This window comes from Zonotrichia albicollis, chromosome 17, assembly GCF_047830755.1.
Source record: "Zonotrichia albicollis isolate bZonAlb1 chromosome 17, bZonAlb1.hap1, whole genome shotgun sequence".
In the NCBI taxonomy this organism is placed as follows: domain Eukaryota; kingdom Metazoa; phylum Chordata; class Aves; order Passeriformes; family Passerellidae; genus Zonotrichia; species Zonotrichia albicollis.
In genome coordinates, this window is record NC_133835.1 from 8,335,895 (window position 1) to 8,352,112 (window position 16,218).

The 16,218-nt window shown below is 54.9% G+C and overlaps 1 protein-coding gene across 1 annotated transcript; it reads left to right on the forward strand.

Annotated features, from left to right (window-relative positions):
* Window positions 1–7,616: 7,616 nt before the first annotated feature.
* On the forward strand, window positions 7,617–13,269 carry COMMD7 (COMM domain containing 7). The gene is made up of 9 exons (XM_005491251.4): window positions 7,617–7,790; window positions 9,061–9,114; window positions 9,200–9,302; window positions 10,839–10,895; window positions 10,976–11,013; window positions 11,573–11,663; window positions 11,787–11,836; window positions 12,324–12,372; window positions 12,867–13,269. The coding sequence occupies exons 1-9, from the start codon at window positions 7,707–7,709 to the stop codon at window positions 12,941–12,943; spliced, it is 603 nt and encodes a 200-aa protein (XP_005491308.1). The 5' UTR covers window positions 7,617–7,706; the 3' UTR covers window positions 12,944–13,269.
* Window positions 13,270–16,218: the final 2,949 nt, after the last annotated feature.

Sequence of the window (16,218 nt, forward strand, 5' to 3'; positions counted from 1 at the left end):
AAGGAGAGTACTAGTACTGCTGAGGGCAGCACTGTCCAGCCATCCCCTCCTTGCTCTCTCCCGTTCCGAGGGAGGTCGTTGCAGGACCACCTCTTGCCCCAGGACCACCACTCGCCCGGGGGTCCCCCCGCCGCTCCCCTCTCCCGGCTGCCCGGGACCTGTGCCCCACGCTGGGGCCACGCCGAAGAGTTCATTCCTGCTTCTCCGCTGATCTCCCCTCCCCGGAGGCCGCCCGCGGGCTCGGCAGCAGGCGGATGCCAGCACAGCCCTGCGGTCGGTACCTGCTCCGGCCACCCCGTCCCTCCGGATCGGCCCCGGGGAGGCTTCGCGCCCGAGGCGCCGCCGGGAACCTCTTTTCCTGCCAACAGAGAGGGAAGATGCGCTGTCAGATCCCGGACAGAGAACCGAAAACAAAGGTGTTCGGCCCGGGGCAGCAGCGCCACCGTGCCCCGGTACCCCCGGCAGCGCCGCACCGCGTCCCCGGCCTGGAGGCGGCGCTGCCCGGGACGATGGAGCCGGGCAGGGGACCCCGTCCCCCCCGAGCCACCACTCGCCGCACAGCGAGGAGACCCTCCCGCCGCAGCCCCGGCCCGGTCCTGCGGGTCGCGGGGGTCCCGCACCGGCCCCGCCGTGACAGTGCCGGGACGCGCCCCCGGGGCTTCCGCGGGAAACTCCCAAAGCTGCAACGGGACCGGAGGGGTGGGCGGGACCAGGGGGACTTAGGGGACGATGCCCGAAGCTGTGGGAGCTGTGATCCCTACAACACGCCCCAGAGCAGAGTGCCGGCAACAAGTGGCCGTCGGGCCCACCACCCCCTGCCCCCTGTCCCAGCCCGGGGGGCGAAGCCGCGAGTCCCCGGTTACCGGGAACCGGGGCCGCCACACCGGCCGGGGCGCTCCCGCCCGGCGCTCCGGGGCGCCCGGTGCCGACTTCCCCCCCCGCCTCATTGTCCCCCGCCACGGCCGCGGACAACAAAGCCGCCCACGAGGATGTGCCACGGCTCCGGCTCGGAGCCTCCGGTGCCCCCGGTCCAGCGCTCACCTGCGCCGCGGCGGGACGCGCCGTCCAGCGGGGCCGCGCCGCCGCTCGCCGCTGCCCGCGCCCTGGCCGGCCCCCGACAGCCCCGCGCTCCGATTACATGGCGTTTTAACCCTGCCCGTGCTGGGCAGCCCCTCCTCCTCCTCCTCCTCCTTCGCCGCCCCATGGCGGGGGAGGGGAGCGCGGGGCCCGCAGCACCACCGCACCCGCCGGGCCCCCCAAGCCCATCGGGGTCCCACATTCCCCCAGGGCCCTCATCCCCCGGGGCGCCACATCCTCCCCGCCGCGACTCCGCACCCCCCGGTGCCCCAGTGTGTCCCATCCGCTGCCCCACATCGCCTGGGACACTGCCTGGCGCCCCACATTCCCCTTGCCCGAGCTCCCCGCGTACTCTCCCCGGTGCTCTGCATCATCCCCGCGGGGCTCAGCATCCCTCTCCGGAGGCTCCACGTTCCTCCGGTGTCTCACACCCTACCGGGGCTCCCCACCCACCCCTTGGTACCCGCCGGCGTCCTGGTATCACCTCCACTGCCCAGCATCCCCCAGGATTCATCATTTCTCCGGGGCTCGGCCCTCGGAGCCCCACGCAGCTCAATCCCCGAGGCAGAGGAGACTCCCTTGGCACCCCAGGGCCGGGCAGAGCCCTCGCCCACCGAGCCAGCTCTGCCCAGCAGTTTCCAGCAGCACCCACACTGCCCCATGCAGCACAACCACGCAGACAAAGCCTCACAAGTTTCACATTCAGTTTTTGTTTGTTCTTTCCTTTTCCCCGTCCAGAGGCAAGGCACTTGCAGGGCTGTCCCGGGGCCAGGGACACAGCCCGCGCCTCTCCTGCCCCAGACAAAGCATCCGGAGTCCACGTGGGGCATAATCTTCCCTGCTTGCCTGTTATTACTTCTAGATTCAGCAGAAAAGTGTAGAACAGTAAGAAAAGCAACATGATTATCCTGGTGTGATAGAAATGAGCTTTCAAGGTCAGGAGGAAATCTTAGTTAGCCAAAGTGTCTGAAATCTACAGGACCAGCCCCAGGCCTGTACAGCAGGTTCCCCCAAACCACACCTCCATCCCTGCAAAACACAAGCATGAAAAATTTGGCAGCAAATGTGAAAAATGCTCTGCAAGTGAACAGGAGGAGCTGAGAAACCCACTCTGAATAAGCCCCTGGGGATACTAAACATCACCATTCAAACAAACATGCACCACATAAACCTGAAGCCTATTCGCAGCTCGGGTGAGTAGATTAAAACAAACAAATAGATTTCACTCCCATTTGTTTTCCCAGATTAAGGAAAGGGAAATGCTTTTGAGAGCTGTGCTCATGAGAGTTTCCAGGGCACTGTGAGGGTGGAATCAGCCCTTCCAGCATCCACGGGTTCCTCTCCCTTTCTGCAGAAACCTTCCTGCTGCTGTTGGCCTCCCTGACCTGCCATCAATCTCCCGCCAGCCGAAACGCCCTCTTTCCCTCTCTGCCCCTCAGTTATCATTTAATTCAGGAGAGCAAGGCTCTGCAAACTGCTTGTGGGAAAGGTCTGGTACCAGACAAAGCAGCTCTGGCAGACAGTGAGCCACAGCCTGATCCTTTTCCTGTCTCTGCTACACACACCACAGAGAGATGCTGGGAGTTTATTTCATAACAATCAAGGGAATGTGTACGTCATTTCATGGGAAACAAGGTACCTTTACAGAGATTTTATACCCAGGCTCCTGCCACACATTCCTGGCTCTCCTGTTGACCCAGGGCTGGCATCAGCAGTCTCCGTCAGGAGAGTACCAAAGCAGCTCCTTCACTGCTTCCCACCCAGCATAGACCAGTGATGGGACATGGCTGTGTGGGCAAAGCTCCTCCACTCCAGAGCTGCAAGAAGCAGGCAGCATGGCCCGGGCTCATGTGAGCAGGGAGGGAGACCTGGGGGGTCCCTCAGCACCCTGGGCACAAGCAGCATGTCCTCTGCACACCGTGCCACAGACACATCCCTGCCCATGATGGAGGAACTCCCACTGGTAGCAAGGCTGGGCTGCCCAGCTTCTGCAAAATGTCATTCCAGCCAGAACCATTCCCTCATCTGGCTGTGCTCCTTTGGCTGGCTGGCATCTCAAATTCACGGAGCCAGTGACCCCACCAGCTGAAGGAGCCACTCCCTGTCACTGTCACACAGTCAGGACTGGCAACATGCCTTCACACTGGAAGTGACTCCTCATTTTTCACAGGCTTCCCAGCAACCATGCCAGCTCTTACACACAGAACTCCTCACTCCCAGCTCTGAACCCTTCTCTTCACTGAAGGCTGCTCAGGCAGTGCCTTCTCTGAAATACACCTGGGGTATGGCACCGGGCCCAGCTCCTCTTTGTCCACCTGGTTCTCCCACTTCTAATTTCTTCCTAAAATTCTCCTTTGTCACCCTGGCCAGGCAAACTAATGCCACCCCCTGCCCAGAGCTCTGCTCTGGCTGCCACCACCTCCCATCTTTTGCTTTGCACCCAAGGGTTTGAGTTGGGACCTACTCCATGTATCACAGCAGCATTCCTGCAGATCCTCAACAAATAAATAAATATGCCATTACCTACAGCTGAGTGTAACCTCGTCACCTCCAGATCTTGTGGGTCCCAGGTTCCACATCCCAGTAACGGCTGAGCCCTGGTTTAGTCTTCTTGCAGGCAGGGAGGAGCACCAGCACCACTAAATCAGCCTGGACAGATGCAAGCTGGGGCTGAGAGCAGGAGGAACTTCTCTTTCCACCGAGGTTGGCAGCAATGCTCCTGCTGTGTTCAGGCTTTGGGGCTCCCATGTTGGTGTACATACAGCTCAGAGGCTCTTTCCCAGTCCACAATAATGTCATTCTCACTGCACAGCATTCTTCACTGCAAGACCCCATCAGAGCACGTCCCACAGGATGTCTCCTCCTCTTCCATGAGTATCTTCATTGTCTGAGCCCTCACCCCAGCCCTGTGCTGGCCGCCTGCCTCTCCACCAGTGCTGCTCCAACACAACTCTCAGCAGCTCCTCACCACGGCTCCCCAGAGCAAGTCTCCTGTTCCTGGCACCTCTCCTGAGTCTGGGGAGAGCTGTGCCACTCAGCAGGGCTCTGGATGTTGGAAGCAAGGTCTGTTCCTGTTGTGGGAGAGCCTCATCCTGCTGCCACATGTGGGAATACAGCCCCAGCCTGCCTTACAGCTGGGCTAGCTTTTCCCATCTGGGGGGAATTGCTGTTTACACACAGATAGGAAATGTTATCCCTCCTACAAGAAGTTTCTAGCCCTTCCTGTGGGCTGGCCAGGCCCACATGATACAAACCTCTAATAAAAATAAGGTTAAAAATAAGTGTCATCCGTGTAACCAGAACATCTAGAAAGTCTGCAGCTACCGCCTGCAAACTTCAAACGCTGAGGCACACAAAGAAAAATCTTCAATGCCTCTCTAACAAAGCTGGCCACAAAATCCTCTTTTTCCTAGAAAACAGGATACGCCTGCTACAGCCTAATCTGAAGTGACGAGGCCTCCCCAAACCACCCTCCTCAGCACATCCACTTTCATCAAGAGGAGCGCTGCTCCCAGGGGGTGGCTGCCTGCAGAGCCCCCTCCCTCCAGGCCAGCTCCAGAGCTGCTCTTGCCTGCCCGGGTCAGGGATTATGGTCTCTGCTCAGGAGCAGAGGAGTTGGGGGAAAGAGGGAGTGTTTTGCCCGTGGCTGCAAGGCAGGAGTGTGCCAGAGCCCAGCAGTGGAACTCCCAGCCCTGCTCCACCTCTGCACAAAAAGCTGGCAGCTAGCTGTTCCTGCAGCAGTGTCTGCCTGGGACCAAAGGGTGAGGAGAGTGATGGGGCATTGAACTGCAGAAGAAACTGAAATCCTGGTCTCAAAGATCTCATTTTTCCCAGCGGACAGAACTAACTCCTCAGAAGTTTCAGCTGGGCATCCAGGAGGAGTCACAGCATCCCTCAGACTGTGTCTGGAGATGTTCTCTTAGTGCTTCCAGCCCAAGGCAGACACTGCAGGTGGGCAGAACATCAGAGAGTAGATGGGCTCTGACCAGCTGGGTGAGAGCCCCCCTGGCTTCTTCACACACTCTTGCCTTTTCCAGGCCTTTCTCAGGCTGGCAAATGCAGGCAATGTTCCCCACTTCAGCTGCAAGGCTGACCTGGGAGCAGCTGTAAAGGGCTGGGAGAGCTTGGCATGGATAATGGCATCAGAGAACAGGATGGGGACACCCCAGGATGTGATGTCTAGGGAACACATAATAAGGAGTAACAGTCTCCAAGTGCTGAGGAAGCTTTTCAGGTTTGATGTGTGAAATGAAACAAAAATGCATCTCAAGTAGGGCACATGGATCCTCTGCTCCGTTTGGAGAGCACCCTTTTCAGACTTCCTGTGTGTGTGTATGTCCCCGTTGCTCTTTGGCTGCTGCATTTACTTTGGTATTTATGGTGAACAAGGGCACATACCTGCAACTCCAAACTGCTGCCCTTGGCCTGTCCTCAGCTCTGATGAGTCCATCACAACGCGCTCTGCATGAGAATGGCCTGGCAGGAGCACCCAAGGGCTGATGGCTGCCTGCACCCCTACGGCAGCCCTGGGGCTCTGCCCTCACGCTGAGCTCCATCCCCCGCCAGACACCCCCATAACCACGGCCATCACCCTGCAACCTGCTCTTTTATTCCAGTAAATCCTTCATGGTTTGAGAACTGAGTAAGTTCTGGCAGAGCAGAGCCGCCCGTGCCATGGCTGGGCTCATGGCGCTCGCATGCCAGCCCAGGAGGAGGAAGCACCACGGAATTTCCTGGAGGTGTTTGAACAGGATGTTGCGATCACGTACGTCAGCTGAGACTCTTCTTCTTCTTGGATCCCGTCACTCAACTTTTCCCAAGAATTTGGTTCTCTGCCTGAGAAATAGTTTAACATTGCTGGCATCACCGTCCTGCAGAAGCTGCGGCGTGCTCGCACACGCGCGCACCCAGAGCGCCCTTCAGGGGCTCCGAAAGCATCACCCCGGGAGGACATGGCAAGGAGAGATCCACCACACACTGCTCCTGCACGGCTGACCTCGGCTGCAAACCAGGCAGAACGCTGACTCTTGCCTGCTTTCAAGTTTTGGGACGCAGAGTACAGGGGGAGATGTGGCAGCTGTGAAAATGTGCGATAATTAACTGCAACTACTAATTTACACTTGGGAAAAATTGCATAGGGCTGTATGCAGGATGTTAAAGCTAGAGAGGAATTCTGTGTTCACACATACTGGTATCCTGTACGACCCCCTGCATCCCATTCCCTCGAGGAGTTTTATTTCAAATTAACTCATTTTTAGATGCAAGGATTTCCCATGGTTTAAACATGCTGACTTGGATGGTTCACCACAGAAATGAATACAGAATACATTGTCCCAATATATATACAGAATATATATTTTGCTCCAAAATATATACAGAATACATTGTTCCAATATATGTCCCTTGTTTAAAGGTGTCTTAAATATTTAGGATCCATTTTTTTCACTCCAAAAATCGAGGAGGTGCACAGTCGCACCTTGAATCTAGGAAACAGAAACTTTCCCAGCTGGTCTGGGAGGTAGAGGGGGAAAAAAAGGAAGTTGGAAGCTATTTCCATCCAGACAACCAGGAAATATCTCTTAACTCCCCATCATTAGTGGTACTTAGCTGCTTATCTCCTTGTTTATAAACCACTGCTGGGATAGTGTCACAGTGAAAGCACTATGAAATTTCCTATATTCTCATTTGCAGTTGCAAGTGTGAGTAATAAACCAGAACACCTGTGGACTGTCGAGGTTTTACCTTCCACAAAGGTTTTTACACACTGTCCTCTGGCCTGACAGACAGGGAACACCTTCCCTGATAAAATGGATCAGACACGTTCACACTGATAGTGGAATCCTGGAGAGCTCCTGCTCCTGCTCAAGGGAAGCTGTGAAATAACAATTTGAGTCAAGAGAGTCCTTCAGGATGGAATCAGTTCCATTGTCCTCTGTGTGAATAAATCAAGTTTCAATATTCTTGGACCAAGGCCTTCCTCATCAGATTGAACAGAAACAAGACAGTGTAAAGGGCATGAGAAGGCAATTCCTCTGCCTTCCTACAACACATCTTTGAGTCAAGGAGACCTCCTGCATATGGATTATGTCAAGAATCGGGCAGAAATGTCTCTATGGAATCTTGATCCATGGACGTCTGGGCATTTCTCATCCCAGGGGTGCTTCCTTGCCCAACATCTGTCCATTCCATGGAGCCCAGTCCTGGGATGTGGACTGCTTGTTCCTGGGCCACCCATCATCCCGAGTCAGGCAGAGAGCAGTGCTGGGAACAGCAGAGAGGGAAAAGCACACCGAAGTTTCAGTTCCCAAGTGGAATTTTTGGAGGAAAAAACCGAAAAAAAGACAAAAGCAAAAATTTAAAAAAAAAAAAAAAACCCCATTATTCACCTTATAAACCATGGTTTGAAGCTTTTTTTTCTTTTTAAGGTTTTTGTACAGTAAAATATCGCACAGTACTCAGCTGCCAGCCAGCTCTCCAGCCCCCGGCTGCACCGACCCCCGGTCCCGCTGCGGGGGCCACGATACCGTGAGCGCGGTGCGGAAAGTGCGGCCGCCAATGCTCAGGCTGAGGCGGCGGCGGGGCCGGGCCGGGGCTGGAGCCGGGGCCGGGCGGGCGGAGCCGCCGCCGCCATGGGGCTGCTCAACTTCACCCGGGAGCCGGTGCCGGAGGCGGTCAGCGCCGACATGCACAACCTCAACCAGCTCAGCGCCCAGGTGCGCCGGAACCGGGACGGGGACGGGCGCGGGGGGCGGCGGGGGCAGACCCGGACACGGAACCGGCGGGGCGGGGCGGCACCGGGAGCTGCACCCGGCCGGCAGCGCAGCCCCGGAGCGGTCCCGGGTGTGCCGGGCTCACGGTCTCCAGGCCCACGTGGCCGGGTCCCTGCTGGGCCCGGTGCCCGGGGCAGGGCGGGCAGCGTGCCCGGTGCCCAGTGGTACAGCCCCGGTCCAGCCCGGTGAGCCCCGCGCACGCCGGAGATGTTAGAAGGATGTTTATGGAATCATGGAATGCCAGAATGGTTTCACCGGGAAAGGACTTTGAACACCATCTATTTCCACCCGCCTGCCATGGGAAGGGACACTGGGGGAATTCCTGCCATGGCAAGGGACACTGGTGGAGTTCTGGTGGAGGGCTCAGATCGTTCCTGGTGGGCAGTGAGGTCCTGTCAGGCACTGGGGTTTGTGGTGGGACCCCACAGAGTGTTCGGGTTGTAATCCCACCCCAGATTCCCACCCTGCGCTTCCTGCCTCATGCTGAATGGTCCTGGTCATTGGTACCATCTGCCTCCAGGTCGCCCACACCGGCTGTGCAGCTTGGACTGAAGTTAGTGGAAATGCTGAGGCTTTTCCAGCCCAGCTTGCCAGAAATGAGGATATCAGCCTGGCAACAGCCTGGTGACAGCCTATGCCATCTCTGTTACATGTCCAAGGCCAAGGGCAGGGCAGGATCTGCAGCCACAAGCAGCCAATACCACTTTAGGCCGTACCCAGAAGGTCACAGCCAGCGCTGGTGCTGGTGCCAGCAGCCTCTCCATCCCTGCCTGCCAGCTGCACACCCAGAACACTGAAAGCAGCAACTAGACCCTTAACCAGTTCTCTTCCTTTGCCTAGTTAGTCTGGTTACCCTATGGGGTTAGTGAAACATGAGACTGGATGTTCACAACTTTTCCCATTTGCAGTTTTTGGATTGCACAAGATAGAACAGTAGCTTCCTATTGGCCACAAATCACAAAAGCCCTGTGCAGTGCCAGCTACCAGCGGCACAGACCCCTTGGGAGGCTCTGAAAAACATCTGGGCAAATCCCATCCACAGGCATCACATAATGCCAAGGACAGGGCACCAGCACAGGTCCAGCTCTGGGACCAGTGTCCAGGAGGAGGCCGGTGCAGCTGGGTCAGGGGGGTCAATCACCACCTCATCGTGGTGCTGGTGCGGTGGTGAGGTGCTGATGTCCCGGTCTAACACTCTCCTGTTTCTTCACAGCAATTCTCAGCGCTGACTGAATTGCTTTTCCGCTTTCTGACAGAGCCCAAGGAGGTAAGGCAGAACTGGAGAGATGTGTGAGTGCAGCTCTGGTCAGAAACAGAGAAAAGATTTTGTCACTGCTCTTTCTCTTGAGCAGGTAGAAAGATTTCTGACGCAGCTCTCAGACTTTGCCACCATGAATAAAATCAGCTTGGGCCCCCTGAAAAACATTGTCAAAAGTATTCTTCTGGTCCCCAACGGTAAGTGATGTATTTGCATATCCTGCCCTGAGGCCAGTCTGTCCCAGCCATTCCCGCAGGGCTTGGTTTGCACAATAAGTGTTAATGGTAGCTAATACAGTGCTTAGCACTTAAGAATCAAAAGTTCCCCTGTTTGGTGACTCTGTATTCTTTATACCTTGCCTGCATGCACATTTCACGGGCTTAAGTAAACTCCCTTAAATATCTGTGCATTAAATGCAGCACAACATCTCGGTTTAAGCAGTACCTGTAAATCCCTTTTGCCAGATCAGGGCAGCGTCGTGTTGGCACCGAGTCTCTGCAGGAACTTCCACCCGAGTGACCCAGTGCTGCAATTCCTCCAAGGCCAAGCGCTGTTGCAGACAAATAAGACAGTGCACAGGGGTTTGGGGTGGGCTGGGAGTGCTGCAGTTCTAGGCCATGTGAAGGAGACAGCTGACCTTGCAGATACTGAGAAACACTCACTGTGTCCAGCTCTTTCTGGTTCATAAGCAGTGACGAAGAGGTTTGGGGGGATTCCACTGGAATACCCCAGACTCCAGCACTTTATAGGATTACTGTGATGTTGTGGCTGCCGTTTGACACGATAATGCATCAAACACTCCACGGCACGTTCATCCCATTGATCCTTCCTGTTATTAATAGTCCCTTGCTATTACCCTTCAGCCCTGGGTTCCCTGTAACTTCCTTCATAGCCCTGATGCTGAGCACAACTGTTTTCAGAATTCGTTTTGAACTTGTCCTACTGCTTCAAGCAACTTTTCCTATCCAGAGGTAGCAATAATTTTCTGCCCTGCAACCGTCTTGTGGGGATTTAATGCAGAATTTGCATTTTTTTCCCATCCTGATTCAGGCCTTGGTGCCCCCATCTTGTTCCTGTGTGTGTGCACTGGCTTCAGTCCCGTTGTAACTTTTCCTCAGCTCTGGGATGCCACGATATCAGGGATCAGGACAGATCACAGCAGATAACTTTGCCTGTGTGCTACACAGCCGGAAAGCCACGTGGGGCTGGCAGTCTCCTTGAATTTATGAGATTCCTGCTCTTGGCTTCAGAGAGCAGAATCCTTGTAAAGGTCCCTGTGCTGCCTGGGCCCCAGAACAAAGGGGGAAGGCGCAGCGGGGGAAAGTGTTATATGCACACGTTCACACCCATCATCCCAAACACAGCAGGTAGGTCAAATTAGCAGCCCGCCAGCCTTAACAGTTCTCCTTTAACAAGCAAAGCGGCTACAGGAGAGAAAGCAGCAGCTTCAAAACATAACCGCTGTCGCTGTTCCCATGGATACCTGCAATGGGATCTCGCCCTCTCCCCGGCACTCCCAGAGCCCGGACTTTTAAAGCACCGGGCATCTGCACAGATACTGGCAGGCACGACTGGGTTTCCAATCTCCGAGGAGCTGTGGTTTGCTTCAAAACACAGCTCAGAAACAGAGGCTCTCCATCGTTGGGTCCTGTCCCTGCCTCTGTTTGACTCAATAAAAATTGGTTTGACTCATTAAAAAGTGATTTCTTTTCTTCTTTGTGGTGTTTATTCAGGTGCCCTGAAGAGGAATTTGTCTTCTGAACAAGTCAGAGCAGATTTCATTGCTCTAGGTAGGTCACATGATTTCCACTAAATAAAAGATAATTAATATTTATCACATATAGTAATCTCATATGGTTTCCCCCCACAGGCCTCAGTGAAGAGAAGGCCAGTTATTTTGCAGAACAGGTATTAATATATTTTTACTTGTTTCTAAGCTAACAAAACATGAGTTCTGTGAGTGGGAACTCATAAAACCCCACTGTGCTCTAAGACACATCAGCACGTTGGGTATTTTCTTCAAAACCAGCTTGGGATTTTGAACTGAAGATCCTCAGAGAACTAATAAGGAGCACTCTGTCTGGGGATACCTCTGGTCTGCCAGGGCCTCTCCCCATCAGTGTCACAGCTCCTGCACTGCTGTGTGGCTTTCATGTGATGTTTTTGTGCTTCCCATGCTTTGAGCCCTGAGGTCATGCAGTTACATGAACACATGGCTTCTTGCACAGATATTGTTACAGCGAACCAGTGCTAAAACAAAACCAGTCAGTTTCATTTACAGAAGTGACAGGGCAGATGGAAATCCTAGCAGGACTCAAACACCTCTGAAAGCCTTCCTGAGCACATTAGTTCTGTCTTTACTCTGGGCTTCTGCCATGCTCTGTCTTCATTCTGACTCTTGTTGAAGTTTCAGGTACAAACAGAGACCTCCCTGAATTAATTGCTGGTGTGTCTTTTGCTGTTGTAGTGGAAGGTGAATTCCCCCACCCTGACACGCCTGGCTGTGGGTCAGACACTGATGATTAACCAGCTGATAGACATGGAGTGGAAGTTTGGAGGTAATAGAGCTACAACATAAACTGGAGGGGCTGGGAAACCCAGCAGCAGCCCTTGGCTAAATGATGTTTTATTTCACTGCTTAACTAACAGATTATCTGCCTTCTCTTCTTTCTGACTCACAGTGACTGCTGGGAGCAGCGAGCTGGAAAAAGTGGGAAGTATCTTCTTACAGGTAAATCTCCCACATCACAGAGTTCAGCTTGTAGGGCAGTGAGGAACAAGCTCCAGCCAGGCATGTGGGAAGCACTGGCAGGGAGGGAGGGAGAGGGAGGCTCTGTGGGTCTCACAGGAGCTCTGTGACTGCATCTTCAGTCTCCAAGTGCTGCTGCCAGCAGAGAGCAGACACGCTGCTGTTTGTTTCTCCTCTGAAGACATGAGGTATCACAGGAACATGGCCCATTCTGAAAAGCTGTTCAAAAAGCTCAGTTTTTTCAGCTCCCTTCTTGGGGAGGGAGGGAAAGCAGGATCAAGGAATTCCAGAGATCTTCCCAATGCCCAGGGTATCTGTTCCTACAGTGACACTTCTTGAAAAGCCTGTCAGAGATGTGTGAGCTGTGCAGCAGTCAAACTCAGAGCAGAATCCTGCTCTGCTGTCCTCTCCTGGTGCTCAGATACAGGCTTCTGAACTAAAATACTTCTGCTTTTTTCCTTTCCCCAAGCTGAAGCTGGTGGTTAAAAAGGGGAGCCAATTGGAAAACGTGTATGTTGGTGAGTTAACAGTTCTGGACAAGAGGGAAGGACGGGAAAGCTGCAGTTTTGGGCTCAGGGTGTTGCTGGGGAGTCTGGGGGCAGAACCAAGGTGGGGTCAATGCAAAAGCATCACTGTGGTTACTCCTGCCTCAGCCTCTCCAGCTCTGTGGCTGTTCCTGCCCCACAGGCACTCCAAAACTGTTTGGGAACACTGACTTTTGGGCACCTTCACATCTGTGCCTCAGTAAACACTGAGCAGTCAGAGCAGCAGGGCAGAGGAGGAAAAGAAATGATTCCCAAGCATGGAGTGCTGTTGGGAGATCCCAGCCTGGCCCCCCTGACAGCCTGGCTAGCATAAGGAACCAGCTGCTGGGAATCACAGTGGCTAATCCTGCCCGGCTTAGGTGAACATGAGTTGCTCCATGGTAGCATCAGAACAGCTTTGCCAATATTGGAAATGTAACCTGAAATCTAAGATTTGATGCCTCTTTTTTTTTTTTTTTTTTCTGCAGAGTTAACTTTGCCCCAGTTCTACAGTTTTCTGCATGAAATGGAACGGGTCAAAACCAGCCTGGAAAGCTTCAGCTGAAGCTGCACAGAGCTGAGCCGACATCTGTCCGGGATGTTTAATTCCTCCTCGTGGGCCTGCAGATCTGCTCTTTCCCAGCTGACTCTTCACACCCTGATAAGAGAAGACAAGCTGTGCAATGAGCAGTGGTGTCATGGCCCAGCAGGACCCATCAATCCTTTAGAACCTGAAACTTGGGCTAAGTTTCAGCTTTTTCAAAGCACCTACAAGTCCACTCATCTTTTTTTTTTTTTCTTTTTTTACTATACTATTATGAGAAACTGTGGTTAGAAGTAATGTGGATACCTTTACTAAAATAGCAAAGAAATAAACCCATTGCCATCCTGCTCCTGTAGGAGAACCTGATTCTGTGAGAAAAAGAAAAACAGAAGCAAAGAATCATTTTGAAACTTGGAAGGATTAAGCAGAGAGAATGACGAAAGCAAGGAGAGCATCTAATGTGGGGAATCACTTAGTGCTCCCTTCAAGCCTTTCTCTTCTCTTGTATTAAGAAACATTGATTAGCTTCTTCCCAATTGTGCCTCATTATGGGAAGGTATCTCAGTGGAAGGTGATTTTAAATCTTAAACAACCAAACAGCTGCCTCTGTGCATGGGGGTGGGGGGACATCTCAGGGGGTGACGAGATAAATCTCATTTGGATGTGCTGCTCTTTAATCTGCAGCCTGTGTGACATGGCACAGTCAGACCCAGCCCGTTTGGACATATGTCCAAACCCCATGAAGTGCCATTAGCTCCACTCTTCAGTTGTCTGAGGGCAGGGATTAGCTCTTCATCCTCTTCATCAGGAGGCAGAGGGGTGCTCCAACCCACCTGGGGCAATGTTACAGTCACTGAGGTTCCTCTCGTGCCCAGACTGTGGAGCAGTCCTGAGCTGGCTGAAGCCTCTCCCACAGCACGGGGATGAAGGAAGCTCCTCTTACAGGGCACATCCCAAAGCATCTCTGTGTCCCTGGCACACTCAGCAGTTCCAGTGAAGGGAGTAAATCACATTATCAGGGAATATCCCAGTAAGATACTGTGTTTCCAGGCTCCACCTGAAGGAATTCACTGTCCCATGGTATCCTGCCAGTCTGCTATGGGGCTCCCTGCAGCAGCAGCTGCTGCTTCCAGTTAAACCCATCCCAAACTGATCATTTCTGTGAGAAAGGCATCACAAAGCTCCCTGCAACTCACAGCTTCACCCATGGGTTTCCAGCTGCAGCAAACCCAGCACTAAGTGTCCCTGCACTGCATTTCCTGCAGTGCTGCAGGAGTGACTGGGAACTACAGTGGGCACAGACTGAGCCATGTATTTGGGAACTGGGGAATCCTGCTGGCAAACCTGGGAATGGATTTATTTATTTTCCCACATATCAGGTCAGTCACAAGCATTTCAATCTTTGTCACATGCTTACTGTAAAAATGAAAAAACAAAACCAAAAACCTCTGAAATAATGTACTACAAAATATTCAGTCTCCTTTTGCGTGGCAGGAAAAGCTATTTCAGGGAGGAAGAAGCAGTCCAAATGGCTGCCGCTTTCTCGAGACAAAAGCAATTTTTTTGCTTTACATTTTCTGCTGCCTGCTCCCATTATTTCTCCTCTCCCTCGCAGTGCCAGGGCAGCAGCACGGCCCAGCCCTGCCTGGTTCTATCGGGAAGCGGCCGCAGCGCTGCAGGGAAGATGCCAGGCTCGGTTGTGGGTCAGGAATCCGCCATCCCCCCGCGCTCCTCCCCCTGCCCGGTTGGGATTAAGGCGCTCGGGGCTGACGCACGCCGAGCCCGCTGACCCCGAGTGCAGGGGTCACCTCTGTGCTGCTCCACAGTCCCCACGGGCAGCTCTGATCGGCGGCATTTGCGCCACGGCCTGACCTCGCTGCTGCCACCAGCGCTCCCGGGGAGCCGCCAGCGCCCCTTCGCCCCCCGCGCTCGGCTGGGCATGAGCCGAGCTGGCAGCCCCGTGGGGAAGGGATGGAGGGGGAGCCAGCTCCGGTGGCACCGGCACGGGTGACGCCAACCGTGAGGGAATCGGGTCACCCTCCCGATGGGGCCGGCCAGGAGCAAGGATGGATCTGGGAGAGCTGTGGCAGCCATGGCAGCCATGGCCCTTCTGCACAGCACGGCCCAGGCCTGGCCACCAGCACAGGGGGTGATGGCCAGTGTCCAGAGCCTGTGCCAGGAGTTGGCAGGCAGCAGGCACAGCTGGCAGAGCCACAGGGAGGGCTGAGCCTGGAGGGAAGGAGTGGCCCAGTGCCCATTTTGCAGAGGGAAGGAGCAGCCCAGTGCTAGTTTTGGCAGAGGGAAGGAGCAGCCCTGTGCCCGTTTTGCAGAACAAAGGAGAGACCTGGTGCCTGTTCCGCAGAACCAAGGAGAGGCCTGGTGCCCATTTGGCAGAGGGAAGGAGAGGCCCGGTGCCCGTTTTGCACAGGAAAGGAGTGGCCCAGTGCCCGGTTTGCAGAGGGAAGAGGAGAGGCCCGGTGCCCAGTTTGCAGAGGGAAGGAGAGGCCCAGTGCCCAGTTTGCAGAGGGAAAGAGGGGCCCAGTACCCGTTTTGCCTGTGTTTCCGGGCGGCCCCGCCATGCTCGTGTGCACGGCCCCTTCCTCCTGCCCGTCAAGCCCAGCCAGCCGAGCGCTAATCTCGGCGGGACAGCGGGCGTGGGGGAAACAGGGGCCCCTCACCAGCCTGGGGTGCAGCTAACCAAACTCCCGCGGCCGCTTGCCTCCCCGAGCCCTTTCTCGGCCCATTTCCTCCGGGGCAGCCGTGGCACAGCCCCCCATCCCCGTCCCTGCTGTGGGGGACACGGGGCCCTCCCGGCTGCAGCGGGGCAGGGCAGCGCGGCCATGCCGAAGCCACACGCGGTCACCTCCCTGTGTGTGCAGTCCCCCTCTCCTCTCCAGCACTGCGGTTCCTCTGCTGCCTCGGGCTGCCAGGCAGTGTCTCTGGGGGCAGGGGAGATGGCAGAGTGACCCCAGCAGCCAGGCTGCCATAGGGATCCTGTGCTCCCGGCATCTTTCCACTCATCCCTGCCAGCGCCAGCAGCACAGCAGAGAACAGGGGCTGCACTCTGGGCTCTGTCAGTTCCCAGCGTGGATTCAATGCTGTTGTGATTCTCAGCCATGTCAGATGCTAATGACCAAGGGAATTGGGATGTTTTCAAATGAAGCATCTTCTCCCTTCTGGAAATGCCAGGGCTGCTGCTCCTTTCCTGTGTGAAGGAATCCTCCAAACCCTGAGAACAAAAGCCTCTGGTCCGAGGGAGCAGTGCAGATGGGGGCTCCACTCGTGCCTGCGAGCCC

What these genes read in the sequence shown, in the direction of transcription:
- COMMD7 (XM_005491251.4), top strand. Translation starts at nt 7,707, where the DNA reads ATGGGGCTGCTCAACTTCACCCGGGAGCCGGTGCCGGAGGCGGTCAGC. An exon ending in CCAGTTATTTTGCAGAACAG is followed by an intron (nt 11,014 to 11,572) that starts GTATTAATATAT and finishes TTGCTGTTGTAG; the next exon opens with TGGAAGGTGAATTCCCCCAC. An exon ending in TGGGAAGTATCTTCTTACAG is followed by an intron (nt 11,837 to 12,323) that starts GTAAATCTCCCA and finishes CCTTTCCCCAAG; the next exon opens with CTGAAGCTGGTGGTTAAAAA.